General features: G+C 43.8%; 4 protein-coding genes across 12 annotated transcripts in view; 3 read left to right on the top strand and 1 right to left on the bottom strand.

The window, feature by feature from the left end:
- LOC129859056 (ribosomal protein S6 kinase alpha-3-like) overlaps positions 1-3,863 on the top strand; it is a 29,466-nt gene extending 25,603 nt beyond the window's left edge. For both annotated transcript variants that reach the window (XM_055928399.1, XM_055928400.1), the window contains 4 exons: positions 310-386; positions 587-704; positions 832-972; positions 1,078-3,863. In XM_055928399.1, the coding sequence (XP_055784374.1) occupies positions 310-386; positions 587-704; positions 832-972; positions 1,078-1,200 (459 nt within the window). In that variant the 3' untranslated portion in view covers positions 1,201-3,863. The remainder of the gene's footprint in view (positions 1-309; positions 387-586; positions 705-831; positions 973-1,077) is intronic.
- Positions 3,864-3,887: 24 nt separating this feature from the next.
- Positions 3,888-8,182, bottom strand: LOC129859058 (zinc finger protein 771-like). 2 transcript variants are annotated; one of them, XM_055928402.1, is made up of 2 exons: positions 7,960-8,182; positions 3,888-6,477 (listed from the first exon to the last, which is right to left on the bottom strand). In XM_055928402.1, the coding sequence occupies exon 2, from the start codon at positions 6,445-6,447 to the stop codon at positions 4,963-4,965; it is 1,485 nt and encodes a 494-aa protein (XP_055784377.1). In that variant the 5' UTR covers positions 6,448-6,477; positions 7,960-8,182; the 3' UTR covers positions 3,888-4,962. The 2 variants fall into 2 exon arrangements, with proteins under 2 accessions (XP_055784377.1, XP_055784376.1); XM_055928401.1 differs by lacking the exon at positions 7,960-8,182 and adding an exon at positions 7,128-7,824.
- Positions 8,183-8,215: 33 nt separating this feature from the next.
- LOC129859060 (eukaryotic translation initiation factor 1A, X-chromosomal-like) lies at positions 8,216-13,420 on the top strand. 2 transcript variants are annotated; one of them, XM_055928406.1, is made up of 7 exons: positions 8,217-8,392; positions 9,230-9,313; positions 9,868-9,971; positions 10,179-10,229; positions 11,702-11,783; positions 12,012-12,103; positions 12,302-13,420. In XM_055928406.1, exons 1-7 carry the CDS (start codon positions 8,377-8,379, stop codon positions 12,305-12,307), a joined length of 435 nt encoding a protein of 144 aa, XP_055784381.1. In that variant the 5' UTR covers positions 8,217-8,376; the 3' UTR covers positions 12,308-13,420. The 2 variants fall into 2 exon arrangements, with proteins under 2 accessions (XP_055784382.1, XP_055784381.1); XM_055928407.1 differs by lacking the exon at positions 9,230-9,313 and having other exon boundaries at positions 8,216-8,392.
- Positions 13,421-17,723: 4,303 nt separating this feature from the next.
- Positions 17,724-23,938, top strand: part of LOC129859054 (MAP7 domain-containing protein 2-like) — a 25,601-nt gene continuing 19,386 nt past the window's right edge. The window contains exons 1-3 of one of the 6 annotated variants that reach the window (XM_055928394.1): positions 17,724-17,896; positions 19,482-19,547; positions 22,476-22,630. In XM_055928394.1, the coding sequence (XP_055784369.1) occupies positions 17,857-17,896; positions 19,482-19,547; positions 22,476-22,630 (261 nt within the window). In that variant the 5' untranslated portion in view covers positions 17,724-17,856. The remainder of the gene's footprint in view (positions 17,897-19,481; positions 19,548-22,475; positions 22,631-23,938) is intronic. The other 5 variants (XM_055928396.1, XM_055928392.1, XM_055928395.1 and 2 more) reach the window with 5 other exon arrangements.

Below are 23,938 nucleotides of genomic sequence, written 5' to 3'. Positions count from 1 at the left end.
GTAAACATTATACTCACAGAAGTTCCAAATAATAAAGACATTTCAAATGTCATATTAAGTAATATAGTCTCTTTCTCTGTCTCTATCGCTCTCTCTCTGTCTCTCTATCTCTCTCTATATATGTCTCTCTCCCTCTGTCACACTCACTCACTCTCTCTCTATTGCTCTCTCTCTCTCTCTCTCCTCTTCGTTCTGACAATTCTCTCTTTCAAACTAGTCTTTTCTTCTCTTTCTCTCTTAACCGCTGATATGCTCTACATGTACCCTCTCATCCACTGACCATACAGTATGTGGGTGTGTGTTGTCTAGGTGTTGAAGAAGCAGGGTTATGATGCTGCCTGTGACATCTGGAGTCTAGGAGTCCTACTCTACACTATGCTCACAGGGTAAGGCTGTGTGTGTGTGTGTGTGTATGTGTGTGTGTGTGTGTGTGTGTGTGTGTGTGTGTGTGTGTGTGTGTGTGTGTGTGTGTGTGTGTGTGTGTGTGTTGTGCGAATGTTTCCCTGGACTAACCTTCTGGTATGGTTGTTTGTGTATTTGAAATTGTTTACCCTTCTCTCTTCTCCCTCCTCCCTCCTCTCTCCAGGTTCACTCCGTTTGCCAACGGTCCAGAGGACACACCAGAGGAGATCCTGGCTCGGATCGGCAGCGGGAAGTTCTCTCTGACCGGAGGATACTGGAACTCTGTCTCAGCAGAGGCCAAGGTACACACACACAATCACAGTCACACACACTCACACTCACACCGAAGCCAAGGGAATGTTACCAACATTCAAACACATATTCAATGGATGCTAATGTTGTAATATGTTTTTGACCTCTGACGTTCAGGAGCTGGTGTCTAAGATGTTACACGTGGACCCCCACCAGCGTTTGACAGCCGGCCAGGTGTTGTGTCATCCCTGGGTCACACACCGAGACCACCTGCCCAAGTTCACACTGACCAGACAGGACGCGCCACACCTGGTCAAGGTAACAAACACTCTAAATGTCCTGTTTTAACATCTCAGTATATTTTATTGTGTATAAAGTGTGAGTTGCCATTTTTTATTATCTCGTTTGTTTTGGTTTGTGCAGAGCGCCATGGCAGCCACCTACTCTGCCCTCAACAGGAACGTTCCACCTGTGCTGGACCCTGTGGGATGTTCCACTCTAGCCCAACGGAGGGGGGTGAAGAAACTCACCTCCACTGCCCTCTGACCGTTAACATTTCACCTCAGACTTATAACCTTGCTGGAGCTCTGCTCAGACAGGCAGACCTGGTTCCTCAGATGACCTGGACAGAACTCTGATGCACCTGGGACCCCCCCTGACCCTGCTCAGTTATTAACTAGATCAGGGCTGGAACTACAGCCTATAGCTCTGTTGGACCCGGGCTGGAACTACAGCCTATAGCTCTGTTGGACCAGGGCTGGAACTACAGCCTATAGCTCTGTTGGACCAGGGCTGGAACTACAGCCTATAGCTCTGTTGTACCAGGGCTGGAACTACAGCCTATAGCTCTGTTGACCAGGGCTGGAACTATAGCCTATAGCTCTGTTGTACCAGGGCTGGAACTACAGCCTATAGCTCTGTTGGACCAGGGCTGGAACTACAGCCTATAGCTCTGTTGGACCAGGGCTGGAACTACAGCCTATAGCTCTGTGGGATCAGGGCTGGAATTACAGCCTATAGCTCTGTTGCACCAGGGCTGGAACTACAGCCTATAGCTCTGTTGGACCAGGGCTGGAACTACAGCCTATAGCTCTGTTGGACCAGGGCTGGAACTACAGCCTATAGCTCTGTTGGACCAGGGCTGGAACTACAGCCTATAGCTCTATTGGACCAGGGCTGGAACTACAGCCTATAGCTCTGTGGGATCAGGGCTGGAACTACAGCCTATAGCTCTGTTGTACCAGGGCTGGAACTACAGCCTATAGCTCTGTTGTACCAGGGCTGGAACTACAGCCTATAGCTCTGTGGGATCAGGGCTGGAACTACAGCCTATAGCTCTGTTGGACCAGGGCTGGAACTACAGCCTATAGCTCTGTTGGACCAGGGCTGGAACTACAGCCTATAGCTCTGTTGGACCAGGGCTGGAACTACAGCCTATAGCTCTGTTGGACCAGGGCTGATGGTGACCACATTGTAGCGTCTCTCCAGTCTTTGCTTTGGACAATTCGTGTTGCCTCTAGACTCAAGAGACAGGTGTCAGGAACATGAATGTGCTGTATGTAGATGCCTGTACTTCTGGGAACATTTGAGATACCTGCATTATGCATTTAAGACCCATATTAAAATGATGATGAACTGTATAATGTAGCTCTGTGTATAAACCTGAGTAGCCTCAAAGACAGTACAATATGAAGATGGGCTAAAACGGCTTCGCCAATAGAAATCCCAGACCACACTTTTCGGCAATGTTATGGCAACGTTGGCTAGCTAAGCTCATGCGTAGAAACACGTCATCGGGTCTAACGGTCGTCTCGTGCCAAACTGCACATGTGCAGGCTGTCAAATCAAACTCACTCCTTACATGTTTTTTTGTTGTTGACGAAAATGAAATCCGTTTGTCACTTTCACGAGGTTGGAGTACTAACATGTTCAACTACTTAAGAAATTGGATCAATTCTAGGTTGTGGATTTAGATTTTGAGAAAATGAACAACTAAGGAAGAATGTTTTACTTCTCTCATTGACTTCACAACCCCCAAAGCCCGGCCAGCTTGGTCTGTTTCGCAAGCGTTCACAGATGTCTAACCATGTTGCATCTCTGGGTTTAGAAACTCTGTGGTAGACTCTTCTGTGACTGAGCCATCAGACAGAGACAAAACTAGTGATGTCATCAGAGTGAGAGCAGGTAGAGCTCCACTGACACTGCCCCCTATGTAGAGACAAGCTCCTCCCAGTCAGCCACAACATCCAGAGTGACGGGACTGAGGTCCAATCATGGCTTTGGTGGGCCAGTCTGGGTACAGATGCCCTCTCCACGCCACACCTCAACATTTACAGACACCAAGGGAAACCTGGTCCTCGACCAGTGTTAAGCAGTGGTTATCTGGACAGCGAGTCTGTGTATATGTTGATGCCTTCAAATGCTCCTCAGGACTACTCTGAACCTTGTGTTTCCCAGTTCCAAGGTACATTTGAAAGCAGCATGCGTGGATGACGCTATGAGGAGTCTGTGTCTGACACGGAACTGACACTACTGTTCCAGTATAGCAGCTCAGGTTTCTAGATTAAATACCATGCATTTTATAAGTCCATTAACTATGTCATGTAAGCACACAGGTGGGGTGGGAGAGGTCCATGGATGTAGAAATGTGTGGATAGAAGGGACATGATATTTTATGCTGAATTGAACCCTTTCAACCTGCCGTCTGGAATGTCATGACAGTTGTGGAGGTAATCCAGTATTTTACTGTATGGGCCAGCTGGCACCTGCTGACTTCTGGTCAATCCCTTTAAAGCACTGTCTGTCTAATTGAATGAAAAAATATGTAGCTACAGTATCAATGACTTGGAGCATTATTATTGAATTAATGAGCTGATCCTGGATCGGTGGACAACTCCTACCTACTCGATCGCTCTCCCTCAGCTCTTCTAGATGTGTTGTAACAGTCTTTCAGGTTCTGCTTGACTGGTAGCAGAGCTGTAAGCTTGTGTGTTTGAGATGTCTGTATGTTTTTTCCCCTTCTGGTTTGAGAGTAAATGAGATGCCTTTTTTCTCTCTTTGTGTTGCCCTCTCCTTCCTCCACCCCTCTCCAGTGGAGATAGTGTCCCTTCCTCCACCCCTGCTGTTGTCTCCTCTCTCTGGTTTTATATCTCAGTGGAGTCACAGTAGGACTTTGTATTGAACATAATAAAAATACCTTCAGTATACAACTGTGTTTTTCACTGACCAGTAAATACTACAGAAAGGCTTTTAATTCAGACAACATACAGTCAACAGCATAGAGAACAATGCATCAAAGATGTTCTGTAATGGAACCAGTCGACATCAAAAGGCTCCTGGATGACAGGGCTACAGTGGCGTTCCGGTCTAATCTCTATTGGGCAGAGAAAGTTCACTTGGCTTCCGATTGGCCCAGAGAGAGTTCTCTCTTCTTTCCATTGGCCCAGAGAGTTCCTAATGTATACATCTGGCATAGATAGAAATGTACTAGAGTTGGCACTATTCCTTATTCTACATGAAAGACAATGCATGTTTTTACAAAGTAACATGTTCTATACAACCCATTTCCATGGGTACGATGCACCCTCTAACCCTACCCATAGTGCTGTACTACTGACCCTGGAGTACTGTAGGAAATAAACAAGTGCTGATGAAGAGGAAGGTGCAGAACCACAACAAAGATGTAAACCTCATAGGATCATGTACGGGCTAGTAATATACTCTACAAACAACTACAAACCCAAATGTTCATTCAGAAACACTTCATTACATTTGCAACTATCACATTTTACATAAAGCTACTTACAGCTAATGTTGTGTAAGACAATTCTCTAAATCTAAATTGATAAAAGGACAATACAAAAGATTCAACTGAAATTCTCTATAATGAATGACAGCTAAATACATATCATGTAGGATATTATGGGGCTTATAAAGGGCTTACAACGCTTTGAAGACGCATGGCCTTCAAGGTGAAAGTGACAAACAAATACTGTACAAGTGAGCTTCAATCTGATATCCAATAAGAATCCCATCTTACAAACCTAAACTCTCTCTCTAAATGACAGTTAGCTTGCAGGTCATTTCTTCCATTCCATCTGTATCGATAAAGCAAACAGCTTCAGAATGAATTTACTGTAACAACCAAGTAGTAGCTGTTCTTTAGTTGGATGATTTGATTCCAGTCTCAGTGTTCTCCTGTACAGAAATATTCACTAATATCCCAAGTCACTTTTTCATGTCAGAGGAGGGACATGGTTATGGGACAAAGGGAGGGGTTAAAAACACACAACAAGATTGAGATTCTATTTATTTGGTTATAAATTCTTCTTCTTTGATCTCTTGTAGGTGGGCGTGGTTATCTTGTACATGTGCAGGGTTGTTTGGTAGAGGGGAGGGGCTTTTCTTCAGAGGGGCTGTACTATGATTCCCTGTATTGTCAGGTTTTTTGAGTTTCCCAAACTGCCGGTCCAGCTGCTTCTGGTTGCGTCTGAGAGCGTGGTTTTTCAGGTGGACAGTGAGGCCCCTCTGGGTTTGCTGGTAGATGCGGCACTCATAGCAGTAGTAAGGAGTCACGGCCACGTGTCTAACCTGATGTGTTAGAAAGTTGTCGATCGAGGAGAAGTTTCTTTCACACATCTCACAGCGCGGGACCCTGCCTGGGTGTTCCTTGTTGTAGTGCTTTTTCATTGTGGATTTATTCAGCATCTCCACAGAGCAGAAGGAGCAACACAACATCACTTTGTGGAATCTGGTGTGAGTACGAGAGTGCTTGTCGAGGACTATCTGGTTTTTGTAGAATGTGTTGCAGAGTGGGCAGAATTTCTTCTTATGGCTGGGTTGGTATTTATTCTGATGATCCCTGGCTCTTCTGGCTTTCCGGATAGCGTCCAAGTCCTTTTCCTCCTTGTTGTCCTCCTTCACATGGTGGAAGCAGATGTGAGTCCTCAGGGAGCCCTTGGATAGGTAGCGTTGGGGGCAGAGTGGCACTGGGCAGGCATATTTCCCATCAGTGCAGCAGCCGGTTTTATGCTCCAGTAACTCGCTTCGCGACTGAAAGGTGTTGCTGCACTGTGGGCAGCGGAACCCTGCCACCCTCTTCTTCCCCTCCACAGTCTGACCTTTCTGTCTCTCCCTCTCTTCCTCCCTCGCTCTCTCTGCAATCATCTTCCATTCGTCTTCCTGGGTTTTCCTCCTCTCTTGCTCATATCTCCACCATTGCGGCCCCGGAAGCTTTCTCCGTTTCCCCTTTTCCCCCCACATCTCTTTCGTCCTGCTCTCTCCCCCTTCCTCCATCTGCCATACCTCTTCCTCCCCTACCACATATTCTGTACATTCCTCCTCCTCCTCTGGATTTGAGTTTTCTATCACAAACACTCCCTCCACCTCCCCCTCACGCTCCGTCACATTCATTTTCTCTTTCCTGTGAATCTCTGTTACCATGGCATCATAGCCTCCATCCTCTCCTTCATATGGGTGAGTGTGTGAGTATTCCATCCCATACTCTCCTCCCTCATCCTTCCTCTCTCCTGTGTGTGAGTCTCCTATTTTCACCACTCTAATCTGGTCATAGCTCTCTGCAATGCTCTCATCCTCCCCAACATCTTCCTCTTTGATTGAACTAAACGACTTGTTGAGGGAACTAAATGACTTGTTGAGGGAACTAAACGACTTGTTGAGGGAACTAAACGACTTGTTGACTGACCCCAACGAATTGTTCCAGCGATTCATCTGCGAATCCAAATCCCTGTCCACTGGCTCCTCCTTGATGCCGGCCATTTTTACTTCCAACATCCCAGTCCCCTTCGCCCTCTCAGCGTACACCTGTGAGATGAACAAGAAGTGTTTCATTTAGAAGCATTATTCATTATTATATAGAACATTATTCAATTCAAGTTATAGTGTTGAAGGTTGTGCTGCAACAGTACATGTACCTCTAAAGCCCAGAAAGCTCAGATTCACCCGCTCTGAAAGCTTTATAATGTCAAAATATGTTTGTTGGTCAGCGAAAATGCATATTTGGTGATCAAAGGACGGATTATAAACTTTGCATATCTGCTAAATGGGAGTTTGAATCAGAGCTTCCTGGGGGCACAGATAGATACTACTAGTTCAGGGCTACACTTGGTTTAATAAAATGTAGGCTAGGCCTGGAAGGCAATTTTAGATAGCTATAACGTCTTTCAAGATCAGCCTATAAGAACTAAAAATATGTTTTTGTTGGTGGAGTGGAAAGTTCAAGAAATGAACTAGTTAATTGGCGGCAAATGTTTGAAGCAATAACGCCGCCATCTTCTCTACTAAAACCTTTTCAGTCTACTGTCTTTGATTAATGATCCTATAGCCTATGCTACTGTCTTTGATGCTATAGCCTAAACAACAGTTTGGCACAATGTTAAATTAAGTTTAATAAAACATGTACAAAGAATAATAATAATTGTAGGCTAGCCTCATAGCGCGAATATCATACTCACGGTGTGTTTCCGATAAGCCGATGTTTTATCAGTGGAATAAATCGATGGGATTGCGTCAAGATTTAATATTAACCTCGTGGTGAAACCGAGATCAAGTTTTGTGAAGCACTCTTCTGTAAAGTGGTCGCCACATAAACGGGAAACATCTGGAATTTGCTCTCCCGGGTTGCTTCCATTGATAAACTGCAGCCACCGTTGGCGTCTCTGGGGCTCCTCTGGTAAACTGTAATGAATAATTGTGTCCGATTGATTGGCGCATCCTCTAACAATGCATTTATGTATTTCCATTGCGTTCTTCTCTTTAGCCAGTTATTTTGTAATGAAACTGAGTCACAACTTGATGTACGTTTTAGCCACAAATGTTGTGTCGTCGCCGAGGTGTGACAGCTGCGTTTGCACACACTGACCCGGACTACCAGTATCTTTGTTATTGCTGTCTGCTAGCAGTTAGCACTGTGGCTAAGCTATCTACAGTGTAGAGTAACTAATTTATATCCGCACGATGACTTTCCACTTTCTCTCTATCTGGCTATGAAGTTCGAACAGTGGTGAATTCAGAAATATCCATGGATATGTGTAAATTCAACCACAATCATAATTTCCAGCTACCAAAATGTTATAATTTATCATGGATTGCTAAAATAGCTAGCAGGTTGTTACTTCTTCTGTTTTATTATCAGAAAATGTGCTCTATCGCCACCTACTGTAGTGGAGTGTTTCTACTGAACGAGCATTTAACCTAGGCTATATTATATTTATTCGAATGGATAATATAAAATATAAATATAAAATGTATATTTAATCGATAGGTTTTATTATTCTAAACACTTACCCAGTTCCAGCATATGAAAATGTTAAAATATTAGTCAATACGTTCCATATGTTTCCACTGTGTCTGTGGTCCATTCCCAAGTAAGTACATTTACAAAGATATTTTCAAATTAATATATGATTTGTGTAATGGTTTGGTGTGTTTGATTTAAACGTGTAATATTGTTGCATTCCCAAACTTAAATGATAAAGGAAGACAGTAACTAGCTAGCATGGTGTATTGCTGTTTCACATGTGTAAATAAAGCTTTACCATTTTGTATGACATGTCATGCGCATGCGTAAACCGGTGCACAAGTGGTGAATTGGTTTTTCGTGAATTGTGCCGGGAGAAATTGGCCCGTTTTTCTTTCTCAGTATTGTTCATATAGCAGTAAGCGCCACCCAGGCACGAAGAGAAGATCTGAGCTGTAAAGAATATGCCCAAGAATAAAGGTAAAGTGTTAGAAGTGCCGTCTATTCCCGGAACGTGTCCCGCAGTCTCTGACTACTTCAGTCTCTACACGCAGTGAAAACGTGACACAGTTGAATAGCTAGCTAACATAATGACTAACGGGAATCACCAGGTTCGTAGCATATATTTTCACAAATCTAGGTACGTACAAACTAGGTAAGTTAAGAGCAGCCAGCTCGCTGTATTGTCGTTCTGACGTTAAATTGTACTGTTAAGGGCGCACATAACTTGGCTTGCTAGCCATTTACGGTGCTAACACGGGCATTTTAATGGCAGTTAACCTTATTTACTCAATTAACCCATTCAAACCGCAGTCAGCTAGCTATATTTGCCTGAAGAATTTTAGCAGGAAGGTTTCACGTACTGACTGTATTTGGCCATATGGTATATCTGCGCTCTATTCCTGTAAAACATGTTCAAATGTTGCTATAACACATCATGTACCTCCTGTAGTTGGACTCCAGAGTGGTGCAGCAGTCTAAGGCACTGCGTCTCAGTGCAAGAGGCGTCACTATAATACCTGCTTCGAATCCAGGCTGTACCATTGGCCGGAGTAGACCGTCATTGTAAATAAGAATTTGTTCTTAACTGACTTGCCTAGTAAAATAAAAGTTGTTGATGTGGGGGTGACATTGAAACACTATAATAATACAGTATAGGTTAGCTATTGGGTGTGGTGCTGCGATTTCATAGTGAAAACTCAACCTTTACCGAACATAGCTACAGTAGTTAAATACAGTCTGAGCGAAAGTGTCTGCTAAATGACAAAAATGTGAGTGGTCTGCATGACTTAATTTTTTTCTCTCTGTTCTTTCCAGGTAAGGGAGGAAAGAATCGTCGGCGTGGAAAAAATGAGAACGAGTCAGAGAAGAGAGAGCTGGTGTTCAAAGAGGACGGGCAGGGTGGGTGGAGGACGGGCAGGGTGGGTGGAGGACGGGCAGGGTGGGTGGAGGACGGGCAGGGTGGGTGGAGGACGGGCAGGGTGAGTGGAGGACGGGCAGGGTGAGTGGAGAGTGTAGGGGTCTCTGCCAGGGCTTGTGTGGGTGTAGGCTTTTGCGCCAGCCAAATGGCAACATGGCTGAATCAAGTCTTTGTTGAAGACTATGATTGGTTGATTAGTTGGTGTGTTAAAGCTTTGGCTGGAGCAAAAGCCTGCACACACACCAGTTCTAGAATTAGAACTGCCAGTCTCTCCCCTGTGTGGAATAACTCAAATGCTCCTAACAATTCTCTAGAATGTACAGCTCCCTTTTCCTCAAGTTTCTGGAATGCAGATAAAAATGCAGCCCTGTTTTTAGAGCAGACGTGCGTTGTATTGAGGGTGAAGGTATACAAGCATAATGATCAACATGGCCCTACTCCGTGGGAGCAATGTAACCCTCTGCTGTAGAGTACACTCAGGTGTTCCCAACTCCTGTGATGTTGTGTATGTTAAGTCGTTCTCTCTTTCCTGTAGAATATGCTCAGGTGATTAAGATGTTGGGTAATGGGAGGTTGGAAGCCATGTGTTTTGATGGCGTTAAGCGGCTCTGCCACATCCGAGGAAAACTCAGGAAAAAGGTAGGAACACACACACGGCCATCATATTGACACACAAGTGGAAACCCTGAATGATGCAGACTCAACGTTATTTTTTCTTTTCTCCCCACTATGGACTGTCAACTGCGACACAGCATGGGCTGCAGTTGTGTGTTAACCAATTCTTTAGATTGTTATCCATCCATCTGATTTAAGTCCTTGTAAAAGCGTTCTTATGTTTCCTTTCAGGTGTGGATTAACACGTCAGATATCATTCTGTTGGGCCTGAGAGATTACCAGGTGAGATGACCGGCAAGTTTACAACTGTTGTTGTTGTGGGGGACTGTGCATTTGGTTGTCACTTAGGGCTGGGCGATTTATATAGAATTAATTAGATTAATTCAAATGTGTTTTTTAGCACACAATGCCTGTATCGCAAGAATCAAATGTAGTTTTTATGAGCATTTATGTCCACTTGTCTTTTTGGTCTTATCTCCTTTGCTCCGTCTGTGCCTGTGTGTACATTCCCACTCATACACCAAGTCCCTGCCACTCACAACAACAACAGATGAAACATCACTTCTTCCTCTATGACAAAAAGCTGTTTCAACTCGCTATTTGCATTTGAGGTTTGGTCCAACAGAATGGGTCCTATGGACACTGAAAGCCACTGAGACATTATTTGAGTAATAGATGAGAACTCAACCTTTCTAATGTTACCTTTTTATCTCTCAACTCATAAAACGCACAGAGAGTAGACCTATCAATGAACATTGTTTCTGGAAAAGAAATGCTCATTTTCTGTGCAACGTGCCAGTAGCAGAATTTTTGCCTTCGGCTGTGCTAGCTATCTAGTTGTTTTATAAATGTGCAATGAGAATAAAAATACACATTAATATCAGGAATTGGCAACTAATTCTGAGAAATAAGCATCTTATCCAGGTAGTCTACTTGATTTCAACATCTGAACAAAGTGGACAGGCTAGCATGCTGTTCAAACAGTTGGAGGCAGACGGGGGTGTGTTCATAGGAGTTCAACTGTTCTACCTTGTTAGCTAGTAAATAGATCCCAAGTTGGCTAGACTTGAAATATAAAGATGATCTGACTACTCATTAGCATGTGGGTTTGTGCTTGAGAGATTGTTTATTAGACCTGTGTTACACAGGAGGTTGGTGGGACCTTCATTGGGGAGAACGTGCTCGTGGTAATGGCTGGAGCGAAAATAGTGTAATGGCATCAAACACATGGTTTCCAGGGTTTGTTGGCATTCCATCCCAGCCATTATTATGAGCCTTCCTCCCCTCAGCAGCCTCCTGTGCTGTGTTAATTTTCTATTGTGCCTGCTACAAGAAATGTATTAGTGGGGATGTGCAAGGTTCTGGTTCAATTTGTAACAAAAGGACATTTTCATAGACTGAGTTGAAAGCCATATCAGTAATTATTGCAAAAAAAAGCTGGTTAAACTATTTGGATTAAATAATTACATTATTAGTTGGTCTTATGGTTGTGGAAGGCTTATATTTAGCCTAGGTATACTTACACACTCTCTGAATTCATTAGGTTATTGCTAACTGTTTTGAATGCAGTTTGTTGACCTTTTAATTGTACAACAACGCTTATTCAGAGAACATGTAAAAAATCGATATATAAATCGGAAATCGGCCGCTAGTTTGGGGAAAATAAAGATGTTTTTTAGGCCATATCGCTCAGCCCTATTGTCACTGTATCATTAAAAACAGGTTTGAGTTTAGTTTTTTTTCTCCCGCTATAGGATAACAAAGCTGATGTGATCCTGAAGTACAATGCAGACGAGGCCAGGAGTCTGAAGGCCTACGGAGAATTGCCGGAGCACGGTGAGTACTATGAAGAGGAGCTTTCCCTACGGAAACAGCTAATGTGATTGGAAGAGTGGTCATGCAGTAGAAGAGATGAGGAAAGAAAGCTAGAAATGATTGAGAAAGCCCATGATGAGTACCGCTGGCCCAATGATTGGTTTTTGTAGATATTAAATTCATGGGTTGTTTCGTTTGCACATCCTTGTTGTCCCTCTGACTCCTCCTCTTCCTGTCTCCTCCCCTTAGCCAAGATCAACGAGACGGATACTTTCGGTCCCGGGGATGATGAAGACATCCAGTTTGACGACATCGGAGATGATGACGAGGACATTGATGATGTAAGTGCTCAATCAGTATCTTTGATTGCTTTCTGTAGGTTGGAACTGTTGCAATGACAGGATTAACCATCTTGTGACCCTCCATCCGTATCTCTCTCCCCACCTCATCTCTTTTGTCCTCTCGTCCCCTACCCACCTCCTCTCGCCCCCTACCCACCTCCTATCGCCCACCTCCTTTCCTCTGTCATTATCCTCCAGATCTAAGGACATTCTAGGGGAAGGTGTGATTTTTACCATCCGCTCTGAAAATCAGCACAGAACTTCGATACTTCTCTACCGGAATCACTGTACCCTCTGCCCACATTTGTGGCTGTGTTAAGTAGTGACGACCCCGCCCACACAACATACTTCAAGGACGTTCAGCCCTCTCACTAACTCATTGATAACATGACTGCAGCTGCTCGCAATTTCTTGCGGTGTCCTTTTAATGTATTTATATCGATTTCATGTGGAGTGGAATTTACTTACAAGTATAGAACCTTTAGATTTGCAATAAAAAGATTAACCATTTTATGTTTTGTCCTGCCTTCTGTATCATATTTGCTAGTTAGCAACGTTCTTTATATTAGTTAGGATTAAATATGTTTATTGATTACGGGAAACTGATTTCTCCTGAAGATGCCTCTGTATCCTTTGGAATGTTTCTTTAATTCTATATCGTATTCCGATTATGCCATATTGCAGTTAGAGAACGTTTTGTTTCTATTGATCAATGTCAAAACGAAGGATACATATCCCCACCTGTTTTTCAACAGTCTGTATTTTCTTTTGTTTCCCCATGTGTATTTTGTCTGTTGGTTTTATGTTTTGATCAACTACCGGAGGAGTGTGTCACAAAGCATCACTCGGTTCAAGGAAGTTAGGCCCACCTTTGAAAAACATTCAGATATAGCTACTACTTTTTGATTTATTTCCTAAAATAATCTAGAAAATTGGATATTTGTCAATTAAACCAATGTCCATTTCATGTTATTTCAGAATATTTAGGAATGCTAATTGGCTGTTCCTGCTTTGTGACCCCCCCCCGGCTGTGGTTTAGAGACTGCTGAGTTCTGTCAGAGGAAATGGCTACCTCCTAACTAGCCTGGTGGCCCCGTCTGTTGCTGCTGGAGCCAATTCCTCTGTTCCTTCACTGTCATGCCAAAGATGTTATGTAAGGCTTGGCAACTACAGAGGAGTTGGCTGCAGCTCATACACAATGGGACCAAGCTAGCTAAATATCACTGAACTGTTTCTTTAACACCATACACAGCGCTTGATGTAATAAGGCAGATTTTTTTTTATAGGGATTTCCAATAAAGAACTTCATCCCATGGACTTTTTGACGTTACATTTTTACACAGCATCTTTCTTCCCTGAGAAAGACTGTAGCCTGTGCTTGTATGTATCAACCACTAAGTGGTACCACTGAGCTACAGCTCAACCTCATCCACAGGGTTGTTGGTGGTGAGCATTAATAATGTTATGCGTTGAAGCCTCCAGTAATACAAAGCTGTTGCAATACTGATATTTTTGTTTTTGCATCGAATGTTATTGGTGTTTACATTTGTGATGTTTGTGTGTAAATCAATGTCGGAGTGAGGATGATGCCGCAGGAATGAATAGGAGATGGTGACCTGTAATCTTATTTTATCCTCTCCTCATATTATCACTGCTTCTGAAATGTAGCCTGAACAGACAGACCCTTTATAAGCAGGGCAGACGTCTTGTTTCTATATCCAGGGCCATGTATAGGTTAGTTCCATTAGAACATACAGTATCTGACACGCGCATGTGTGAACTGTTATTTGGCGCCGCTGTTCTGCATAAGACAAATCAAATTGTATTTGTCACAAACACATGGTTAGCAGATGTTAATGGTCACATACACATGGTTAGCAGATGTTAATGGTCACATTCACATGGTTAGCAGATGTTAATGGTCACATTCACATGGTTAGCAGATGTTAATGGTCACATTCACATGGTTAGCAGATGTTAATGGTCACATACACATGGTTAGCAGATGTTAATGGTCACATACACATGGTTAGCAGATGTTAATGGTCACATTCACATGGTTAGCAGATGTTAATGGTCACATACACATGGTTAGCAGATGTTAATGGTCACATTCACATGGTTAGCAGATGTTAATGGTCACATACACATGGTTAGCAGATGTTAATGGTCACATACACATGGTTAGCAGATGTTAATGGTCACATTCACATGGTTAGCAGATGTTAATGGTCACATTCACATGGTTAGCAGATGTTAATGGTCACATACACATGGTTAGCAGATGTTAATGGTCACATACACATGGTTAGCAGATGTTAATGGTCACATTCACATGGTTAGCAGATGTTAATGGTCACATACACATGGTTAGCAGATGTTAATGGTCACATTCACATGGTTAGCAGATGTTAATGGTCACATACACATGGTTAGCAGATGTTAATGGTCACATTCACATGGTTAGCAGATGTTAATGGTCACATTCACATGGTTAGCAGATGTTAATGGTCACATACACATGGTTAGCAGATGTTAATGGTCACATTCACATGGTTAGCAGATGTTAATGGTCACATTCACATGGTTAGCAGATGTTAATGGTCACATACACATGGTTAGCAGATGTTAATGGTCACATTCACATGGTTAGCAGATGTTAATGGTCACAAACACATGGTTAGCAGATGTTAATGGTCACAAACACATGGTTAGCAGATGTTAATGGTCACAAACACATGGTTAGCAGATGTTAATGGTCACATTCACATGGTTAGCAGATGTTAATGGTCACATACACATGGTTAGCAGATGTTAATGGTCACATTCACATGGTTAGCAGATGTTAATGGTCACATTCACATGGTTAGCAGATGTTAATGGTCACATTCACATGGTTAGCAGATGTTAATGGTCACATTCACATGGTTAGCAGATGTTAATGGTCACATTCACATGGTTAGCAGATGTTAATGGTCACATACACATGGTTAGCAGATGTTAATGGTCACATTCACATGGTTAGCAGATGTTAATGGTCACAAACACATGGTTAGCAGATGTTAATGGTCACATACACATGGTTAGCAGATGTTAATGGTCACATTCACATGGTTAGCAGATGTTAATGGTCACATACACATGGTTAGCAGATGTTAATGGTCACATTCACATGGTTAGCAGATGTTAATGGTCACATTCACATGGTTAGCAGATGTTAATGGTCACATACACATGGTTAGCAGATGTTAATGGTCACATTCACATGGTTAGCAGATGTTAATGGTCACAAACACATGGTTAGCAGATGTTAATGGTCACATACACATGGTTAGCAGATGTTAATGGTCACATTCACATGGTTAGCAGATGTTAATGGTCACATACACATGGTTAGCAGATGTTAATGGTCACATACACATGGTTAGCAGATGTTAATGGTCACATTCACATGGTTAGCAGATGTTAATGGTCACATTCACATGGTTAGCAGATGTTAATGGTCACATACTCATGGTTAGCAGATGTTAATGGTCACATACACATGGTTAGCAGATGTTAATGCGAGTGTAGCGAAATGCTTGTGCTTCTAGTTCCGGCAATGCAGTAATAACCAACAAGTAATCTTACCTAACAATTCCACAACTACTACCTTATACACACAAGTGTAAAGGGATATAGAATATGTACATAAAGATATATGAATGAGTGATGGTACAGAACGGCATAGGCAAGATGCAGTAGATGGTATAGAGTACAGTATACACATATGAGATGAGTAATGTAGGGTATATAAACATAGTGGCATAGTTTAAAGTGGCTAGTGATACATGTATTACATAAAAATGGCAAGATGCAGTAGATGATATAGAGTACAGTATATACATATGAGATGAGTAATGTAGGGTATGTAAACCTATTAAGTGGCATTGTTCAAAGTGGCTAGTGATACATTTTTACATCAATTTCCCTCATTATCCATTACACCCCCACGAGGCCCAGTGTTATCAGATCACTGCACGTGCCATGTACAACGATGCTCTGGTGCAGCACATTCTCTATAAGCACTTACAGTAGCCAACCTTATTCAAATGCATGCGTTTTCATCAGCCTAAATAATGTGCCTTTAAACGCTCACCAGGGAGATATTTGTAGCTGAGTGAAAAGGGAGAGAGGGATGAGATATATTCTCTGACCAGCCATGGTGTAACTGCTGTGAAATGGCTAGCTAGGTGTGCGCTAACAGCATTTCAGTCGGTGACGTCACCCGCGCTGAGACCTTGAAGAAGTTGTTTCCCTTGCTCTGCAAGGGCCGCGGCTTTTGTGGAGCGATAGGTAACGAAGCTTTGTGGGAGGCAGTTAATGTGTGCAGAGGATCCCTGGTTTGAGCCCAGGTAGCGGCGAGGAGAGGGACGGAAGCAACACTGTTACATTGGTGCTGTGACCTGGATCACTGGTTGCTGCGGAAAAGGAGGGCAAAAGGGGAGTGACTGTAACCGGTGTGAAATGGCTAGCTAGTTAGCGGATGTGCGCTAATAGCGTTTCAATTAGTGACGTCACTCGCTCTGAGACCTTGAAGTAGTTGTTTCCCTTGCTCAGCAAGGGCCGTGGCTGTTTTGGAGTGATGGGTAACGATGCTTCTTGGGAGGCAGTTGTTGATGTGTGCAGAGGGTCCCTAGTTGGAGCCCAGGTAGGGGTGAGGAGAGGGACAGAAGCAACACTGTTACAATGGCTCGGAGAGAGAACCAATGGAGAAAAGATGGGATAATCGGATTTCTGCGTGAAACAGAGGTCTGAAAGAGGCTGAAAATTGCATTTGAATGAATCCCACCCCAGAAATTGGCTTCAGGAATTATAGTGCTTTCTTGTCATTCCATTCTGTGTGCCGCATCATGACTAAACAACTACATGGGGGACTATACCAGCCAGCCTGCGTAATGTAATTACAAATCAATGGTCAAGTATAAAACAAGTTTCATTTTGAGCACGTTTTGGCAACAATCAAGCGGCTCCATAAATATTTTAATGGAGCCAAACTATGCAGTAACAGCTGTTCCAGGTTTAACCATGCATGTGGCTCCTAGTTGCCTCCAGCCCTTCTCCGGGAAAGCCTGTGTGCCGTCAAGCTTCTATCTTGTCAGTGGGTTTCAAACCTTTTCTGCTGTCCATTATGGGAGTACTTTCCCCCGACATCTTTGTCATAGACCCCGCTGCTGATTCTCTGACTATTAGTTGCTGTTATTCACTGTTCCCTCTGCGCTATTTTTAGTCTATGAATTATCCAATCGGGGTCTGTGTGTGTGGGAAAGACATGTGAGAGAGAGACAGACCACTGAACCGACATGTGTGGACTATTTGATGTAAATAATAATGTAAGCCCTCTGGCACGTATGTGGTAGAGCCCTCTGACACGTATGTGGTAAGGGACTTAAACCTGGGAGATATGGATTAAACTCTCATTAGAAATAATACTTTATTTTTTAAATGGCCAAATGTATCAGATGGATTGACTTTGATTACCTTTGAAGACACTCCAAAACATGAATTTCCCCCGTTGGTTTGTCTCTCGCTCTCTCTGTTTCTCTCTCTCGCACTCGCTCTCTTTCTCTCTCTCTCTTCCTGGCATCACCCCACTCTGTTTCTCTGTTATTTCTCTCTTGATTCTGCCGCAGTCGTGTTCAGACTGGTTTGATTTGTTGCTGCTGTTTTGCGGCGGCCGGCGCGAATCAGGGACAGTAGTGGTGGGAACAGAGATGACCACAGCCAAACCAGGCGCTGGGCACCAGGTGACAGGTGAGATGATGATGATGGGCTCAGGATTTACTGGCGGTTGTTTTGATTGGATGAAGGTAGTAGGCTTGGGATAAGGATATTGTTAGGAGATTGTGTTTTTTGCTCTATTCAATTGTTCTTCTTTTGCTTAAATGAAATATTTCCGTATTGATTAATGAACGGGCATGTTTGTATTATAGGGAATGTTACTATAACTCACCTGACTCAGTGAGTGTTAGCATATTTGTTTATTTATTGATGTTAAAATGTGACTTATGTCTCAAGGTGAAGAAACCATTTTATTTAACATAAGCTGTTGTTAATACCCATGGGGCAGATCTGACTGCATATGTTTACATAAATGTACAAAGCTTATGACAGAAAAGAACAACAGCTTTTTGCTGTGTGCATATAGCGTGTATATACACTGAGAATACAAAACATTAAGAACACCTTCCTAATGTTGAGTTGCACCCCCCATGTAAATAGTCCGGTGGTCATTTGATTAGTTGTTTAGCAGTCTTATGTCTTGGGGGTAGAAACTGTGGTTAGGGGTTAGGATTAGGATTAAGAGTTTAGGGTTAGGGATTAGGTTAAGAGTTTAGGGTTAGGGGTTAGAGTTTTAGGGATTAGATTTTTGGGTTAGGGGTTAGAGTTTTGGGTTAGGGGTTAGAGTTTTGGGGGTTAGATTTTTGGGTTAGGGGTTAGAGTTTTATGGGTTAGAGTTTTGGGTTAGGGGTTAGAGTTTTGGGTTAGGGTTTTGGGTTATGGTTAGGGAAAATAGGATTTTAAATGGGAATCAATTATCCCACAAGCACGCACGTAAAACAAACGTGTATGTTTGAGCATAGACATGATCCTGCTGCACGTGGCTGTTGTGCTGTTTCTGTCTATTGACAGTCTGTCAGACAGACAGCCATAAACCACACAATACCCTGCCCACTGTCCTCTAGCTAAATGGAGGGATGACCTCCAGGTCACCTGGACGATGTATATCTCTCCCCCTCACATACAGACTGGGTCAGGTTTCATCTTGGCCGGGGATATAGTGTCTGACCGACCGGAAATCAAACATTGAAATAGAATTCTATGGAATCGAACCTGCGTGTGTTGACTGTGTGAGCCCACTGTGCTAATGTTTAATGTTCAGTTCTGGCAGCTGTGTGTGACTGACTCTACCCTCCAATCAGCAGTCATGACCTCGCCCATCATCACTGGGACAAGACCACTCACCAAAGGGCATGTGTCCCCTTCTCGTCTGTCGTCCAATCACAACAGCCCATCGGTTTTACGTATTTTAATGATCTTCCATTGGATCTGTATGGGCTAGATTCATTAACCAGATTAAGTTTACTCCTGGACTAAAAACCATGTATGTGCTTAATCCGGGTTTGAGTAGCTTTCTCCAAGATGGGCTAAATATCTACTGTAGATCCAGTTTGTTGTTCATTTAATGCATCTTAGTAGTGGTGCAAGCAGCAGTATACTTCGACCTCTCCAATGTGTTTCTAGAAGTATGAAACACGTGACGTTCTGTGAGTTTCCCTTCTGTTCGTAATTGCCCTCTATATGCTCACTGACTGTCTCTCTTCTTCGTGTGTGTAAGGGTCACTGCAGATGGACAGAGTGCAGCTAGTGAGAGGGAGGAGAGAGGAGAGAGAGAAGAGTCATGGTATGAATCACTGCTTCCAACTGAACTGACTGGATGGCTCTGTCATCTGTTGTTGTGACAAACACGCAAACACACCATGTTTGTTTTACTATCCTTGTTAGGACCAAACAATTGATTTCCATTCAAAATCCTATTTTCCCTAACTCCTAAAACTAAACATAACCCTAATTCTAACCCTAAACCAGTGGTGCGTGGATAAGATCACAATCACTGGGAAGCCAAGACCCCCCCCCCCAAAAAAAAGAACATATTACAACCTATGTGTTATGATAATTGCGTTGTTTGCTCTATAACCTGGTAGTTCATATGCCTTGCCACTGTGATATTATAGGCCTAATGCCGGGACAGTAAGAAGACACAGTGGCAGAATACATTAAACTTAACCTTTGTTTAATCAGAAAACCGGAGAGCAATCTCTGTCCAGTGAAGTTCACAAAACATATTGAATGTAACAAACAGTTACATGACCGACAGCAGGGTCAAGCACGTTAATGTTTCCAACATTTACAGACTACTAAACAACTATTGATTTAGAACCACAGAGAGTTACCGCAAGTCACAAAGAAAACAGGAGCTGCCTCCACTATTCCAGCACCATTTCAACTTCATCATTTCAACACCATCAAATCACCTCTGCTTAGTCTAATACAGTGACAACTCAAATATACCAAAAACAACTAGCCAGCCACCGGGGAACAACAACACAAGGATATGCAACAATTCAAGTTGTTTCTGTCAATAACGTATGCTCTCAATGCGATTTGATATGTGTGATGCCAAAATCCAAGCTGGCTTCCGTTGACACTTTTTTTTGGTGCGCCAGGACCATTCAAAGTTGAGCTCGCTCAGTTTAGCTCAATGCTGATTGGCTATTATTTTATACTTTTTTTTGTTGAAGCCAAATGCTCGCTCGCTTCCCTTGCATTCAATGCTACCGGCAGCAACAATGTCATACTTTTATATATATATATTTTTTAAATTAAAAATATTGTTTGGACCAGACAGCATCAGACAAATGGCCTACACTGTTTTGCTCGCTTGGATGCTTTCTCATGTGAGATACATTCAGCCTCTTGCTGAAACATAGAGAGAATTAAGAATTTTTGTTTTTTCTTGGTCCATTTTTTGGGGAAGCCCGGCTTCCCTTGGCAGCCATGAATACATGCCACTGCCCTAAACCTAACCCCTAAGCCTAACCCCTAAGCCTAAAAAAACTGTTTTCCTTCTGCGGACAGGCGAAATGTCCCCACTTCTGTCACGAACGTTGTTGTAAGAATCGGACCAAGGTGCAGCGTGGTTTGGGTTCATCGTCTTTATTTAACGTGAACCGACAAAAAAGAAGAAAGAAACGAACGTGAAGCTATGCCGTGCTCAAGGCAACTAACACAAACAAGATCCCACAACCACAGTGGGGAAAAGGCTGCCTAAATATGATCCCCAATCATAGACAACGATAGACAGCTGCATCTGATTGGGAACCATACCAGGCCAACATAGAAATACAAAAACCAGTACCCACTCTAGTCACACCCTGACCTTTCCAAAATAGAGAATAAAAAGGCTCTCTAAGGTCAGGGCGTGACAGTACCTCCCTCCCCCAAAGGTGCGGACTCTGGCCGCAAAACCTGGCCCCTGGGGGAGGGTCCGGGTGGGCATCTAGCCTCGGTGGCGGCTCCGGTTCGGGACGTAGACCCCGCTCCGCTCGCGGATCCCTCCGCTTCCGTGGAACTGGACCGTAGATCATCGCCGGAGGCTCTGGACCGTGGATCATCGCCGGAGGCTCCGGACCGTGGATCGTCGCAGGAGGCTCCGGACCATGGATCGTCGCCGGGGACTCCGGACCGTCGCCGGGGACTCCGGACCGTGGATCGTCGCCGAGGACTCCGGACCGTGGATCGTCACCGGGGACTCCGGACCGTAGATCGTTGCCGGAGGCTCCGGACTGGGAACCCTCGCACGAGGCTCCGGACTGGGAACCCTCGCCGGAGGCTCCGGACTAGGAACCCTCGCAGGAGGTTCTGGACTGGGAACCCTCGCAGGAGGCTCTGGACTGGGAACCCTCGCTGGAGGCTCTGGACTGGGAACCCTCACTGGAGGCTCTGGACTGGGAACCCTCACTGGAGGCTCTGGACCATGGATCATCACTGGAGGCTCCGGGCCATGGATCATCACCGGAGGCCCCGGACCATGGGTCGGTTCCGCCGACCACCCCGTGTGGGCTGGCTCTGGTTCACACCTCGGCTCCGCCGACCACCCCGTGTGCCCCCCCAAAAAAATGTTTGAGGCTGCTTCTTGGGCCCACGTCGTGGCCGCGAACTCCGGTGTCGTCGCTGTCCATCCTTCGCTGCTACCGCATGCTTCCATGGCAGGCTTTCATCTCCTGCCATTACTTCCTCCCAAGTCCAGGATGTCCTTAACTCCTGGATCTCCTCCCAAGCCCAGGATACATGCTCCTGGGCACGCTGCTTGGTCCTTGGTTGGTGGGATCTTCTGTCACGAACGTTGTTGTAAGAATCGGACCAAGGTACAGCGTGGTTTGGGTTCATCATCTTTTTTAACGTGAACCGACAAAAAACAATAAAGAAACGAACGTGAAGCTATGCCGTGCTCAAGGCAACTAACACAAACAAGATCCCACAACCACAGTGGGGAAAAGGCTGCCTAAATATGATCCCCAATCATAGACAATGATAGACAGCTGCCTCTGATTGGGAACCATACCAGGCCAACATAGAAATACAAAAACTAGAGTACCCACCCTAGTCACACCCTGACCTAACCAAAATAGAGAATAAAAAGGCTCTCTAAGGTCAGGGCGTGACAACTTGTCTGAATGTTTGTTGTTTTACTATCCTTGGATTGACTTCTGGTCCCCACAAGGATAGTAAAACAAAACCACACTGTGTGTGTGTGTGTGTGTGTACCTAGAGGAGGTTTTGCGTGATAAAGAGCAACGTGTACGGCAGCAGCTGGAGCATTGTGCAGACAAACGAGGGAGGAAGATGGAAGAGCAGAAAAGAAGGGAGGAGGAGAGGAGGGCAGCAGTGGAGGAGAGGAGACGACAGCAGGACGAGAAGGAGAAGGTCAGAGGTCAAACTACTATGCTCCCTTCATAGAATTAGGAATTTGAATACTAGAATGGACAGGAACATTCTTTTGACAGTATAAAAGGTCAGCCATTTTGGTCAGGGAGTTGGTCAACCATGGTCAGCCTGTACTGTGATAAGATATTGTGTTAAACAATGAATTTGAAGAATTTATCTGCACTATTATAGCTAGCCAGACAGTTTTGGAGCATTTCGCTACACTCACATTAACATCTGCTAACCATGTGTATGTGACAAATACAATTTGATTTGAACGATTCCATAAATTGGTCAAATGAACTGCCAATATGCCAACATCCCATTCAAACAATGCAGTCTCAGCAGTACTCTGGCTGAAACCAGCTGATGATAGGAATCTGACTAGTTGTCAATGCAACTGATACTGTATCATAATATAACTCACAGCTTTCCAAGAAAACAAACAAGGAGACATTTATGGTCTGTTTACACATACTTTAAAGGCTATTTATACAGAACATTGTTATAAAACCTGGATAAACTGTATATATAACAATATTATATAACAATATTTTAGGTTGACAAAAATTCTATTACACAATTGTTGATATATCACATGCCTTACTTACCTTTTTCTGCATAAGTCAAATCTGGAAAATAATCACTCATGCCTCTACTGCCATTCATTCCAATTCGTCTGGTTTGGATTTCTCCCAGACCAAAATAGCTGCCATCATCATATCATTCTGGAACTTTCAGGGTTTATGTCAAAGCCCCTCTAGTAATTTAACAGGATCACCATGGTTCTCTTCTGCTCCCTCTGTCTCTCTTGTCCTTTCCTCAAACACTCCTTCCACCTCCATCACTATTTTACCCCCACCCTATTTTCTTCATCTAGTCTCTCTCTCTCTCTGTCTGTCTGTCTGTCTGTCTGTCTGTCTGTCTGTCTGTCTGTCTGTCTGTCTGTCTGTCTGTCTGTGTGTGTGTGCGCTTGTACGTGTGCGCGCGTTTGGTTAGTTTAGATGTGCTTCAAAAGTTAGCCATTGGTGAACATCTCAACTGATGATTTGAAATTTAACGGTGGACATTTTGTATTCCGTCTAAGCCAGGGCTGTGCTGGTACGTTTAGAGTTAAGAACTCCCATCAGGGTCCTAATCCTAAGATCAAACTATTCTCTTCCCGCAGGGTGGGGGTTGGGGAGGGGGCATTGTGTGTCTATTGCATACAGCCCCTCCTCTTTATGTTAACGACTTAATGATTGGGCGGTCTCTGGGGCTGCATCATGACATCATCGCTAGCGTATCATATGTCATTTCCTGGAATTA

The sequence above is a fragment of the Salvelinus fontinalis genome, chromosome 7 (genome assembly GCF_029448725.1).
Source record: "Salvelinus fontinalis isolate EN_2023a chromosome 7, ASM2944872v1, whole genome shotgun sequence".
NCBI classification, from domain to species: domain Eukaryota; kingdom Metazoa; phylum Chordata; class Actinopteri; order Salmoniformes; family Salmonidae; genus Salvelinus; species Salvelinus fontinalis.
Note: the sequence above shows the minus strand (reverse complement) of the source record. Positions and strands in the feature narration are given on the sequence as shown.

Bases quoted from the DNA above. Each gene is read 5' to 3' on its own strand.
- LOC129859058 (XM_055928401.1), bottom strand. From the start codon at position 7,415: ATGGAAATACATAAATGCATTGTTAGAGGATGCGCCAATCAATCGGAC. The intron at 6,478-7,127 runs GTGAGTATGATA...TTCATCTCACAG, and splicing joins CGGCTTATCGGAAACACACC to GTGTACGCTGAGAGGGCGAA.
- LOC129859060 (XM_055928406.1), top strand. The intron at 9,314-9,867 runs GTGGGTGGAGGA...TCTTTCCTGTAG, and splicing joins GTTCAAAGAGGACGGGCAGG to AATATGCTCAGGTGATTAAG. The intron at 9,972-10,178 runs GTAGGAACACAC...GTTTCCTTTCAG, and splicing joins GAGGAAAACTCAGGAAAAAG to GTGTGGATTAACACGTCAGA.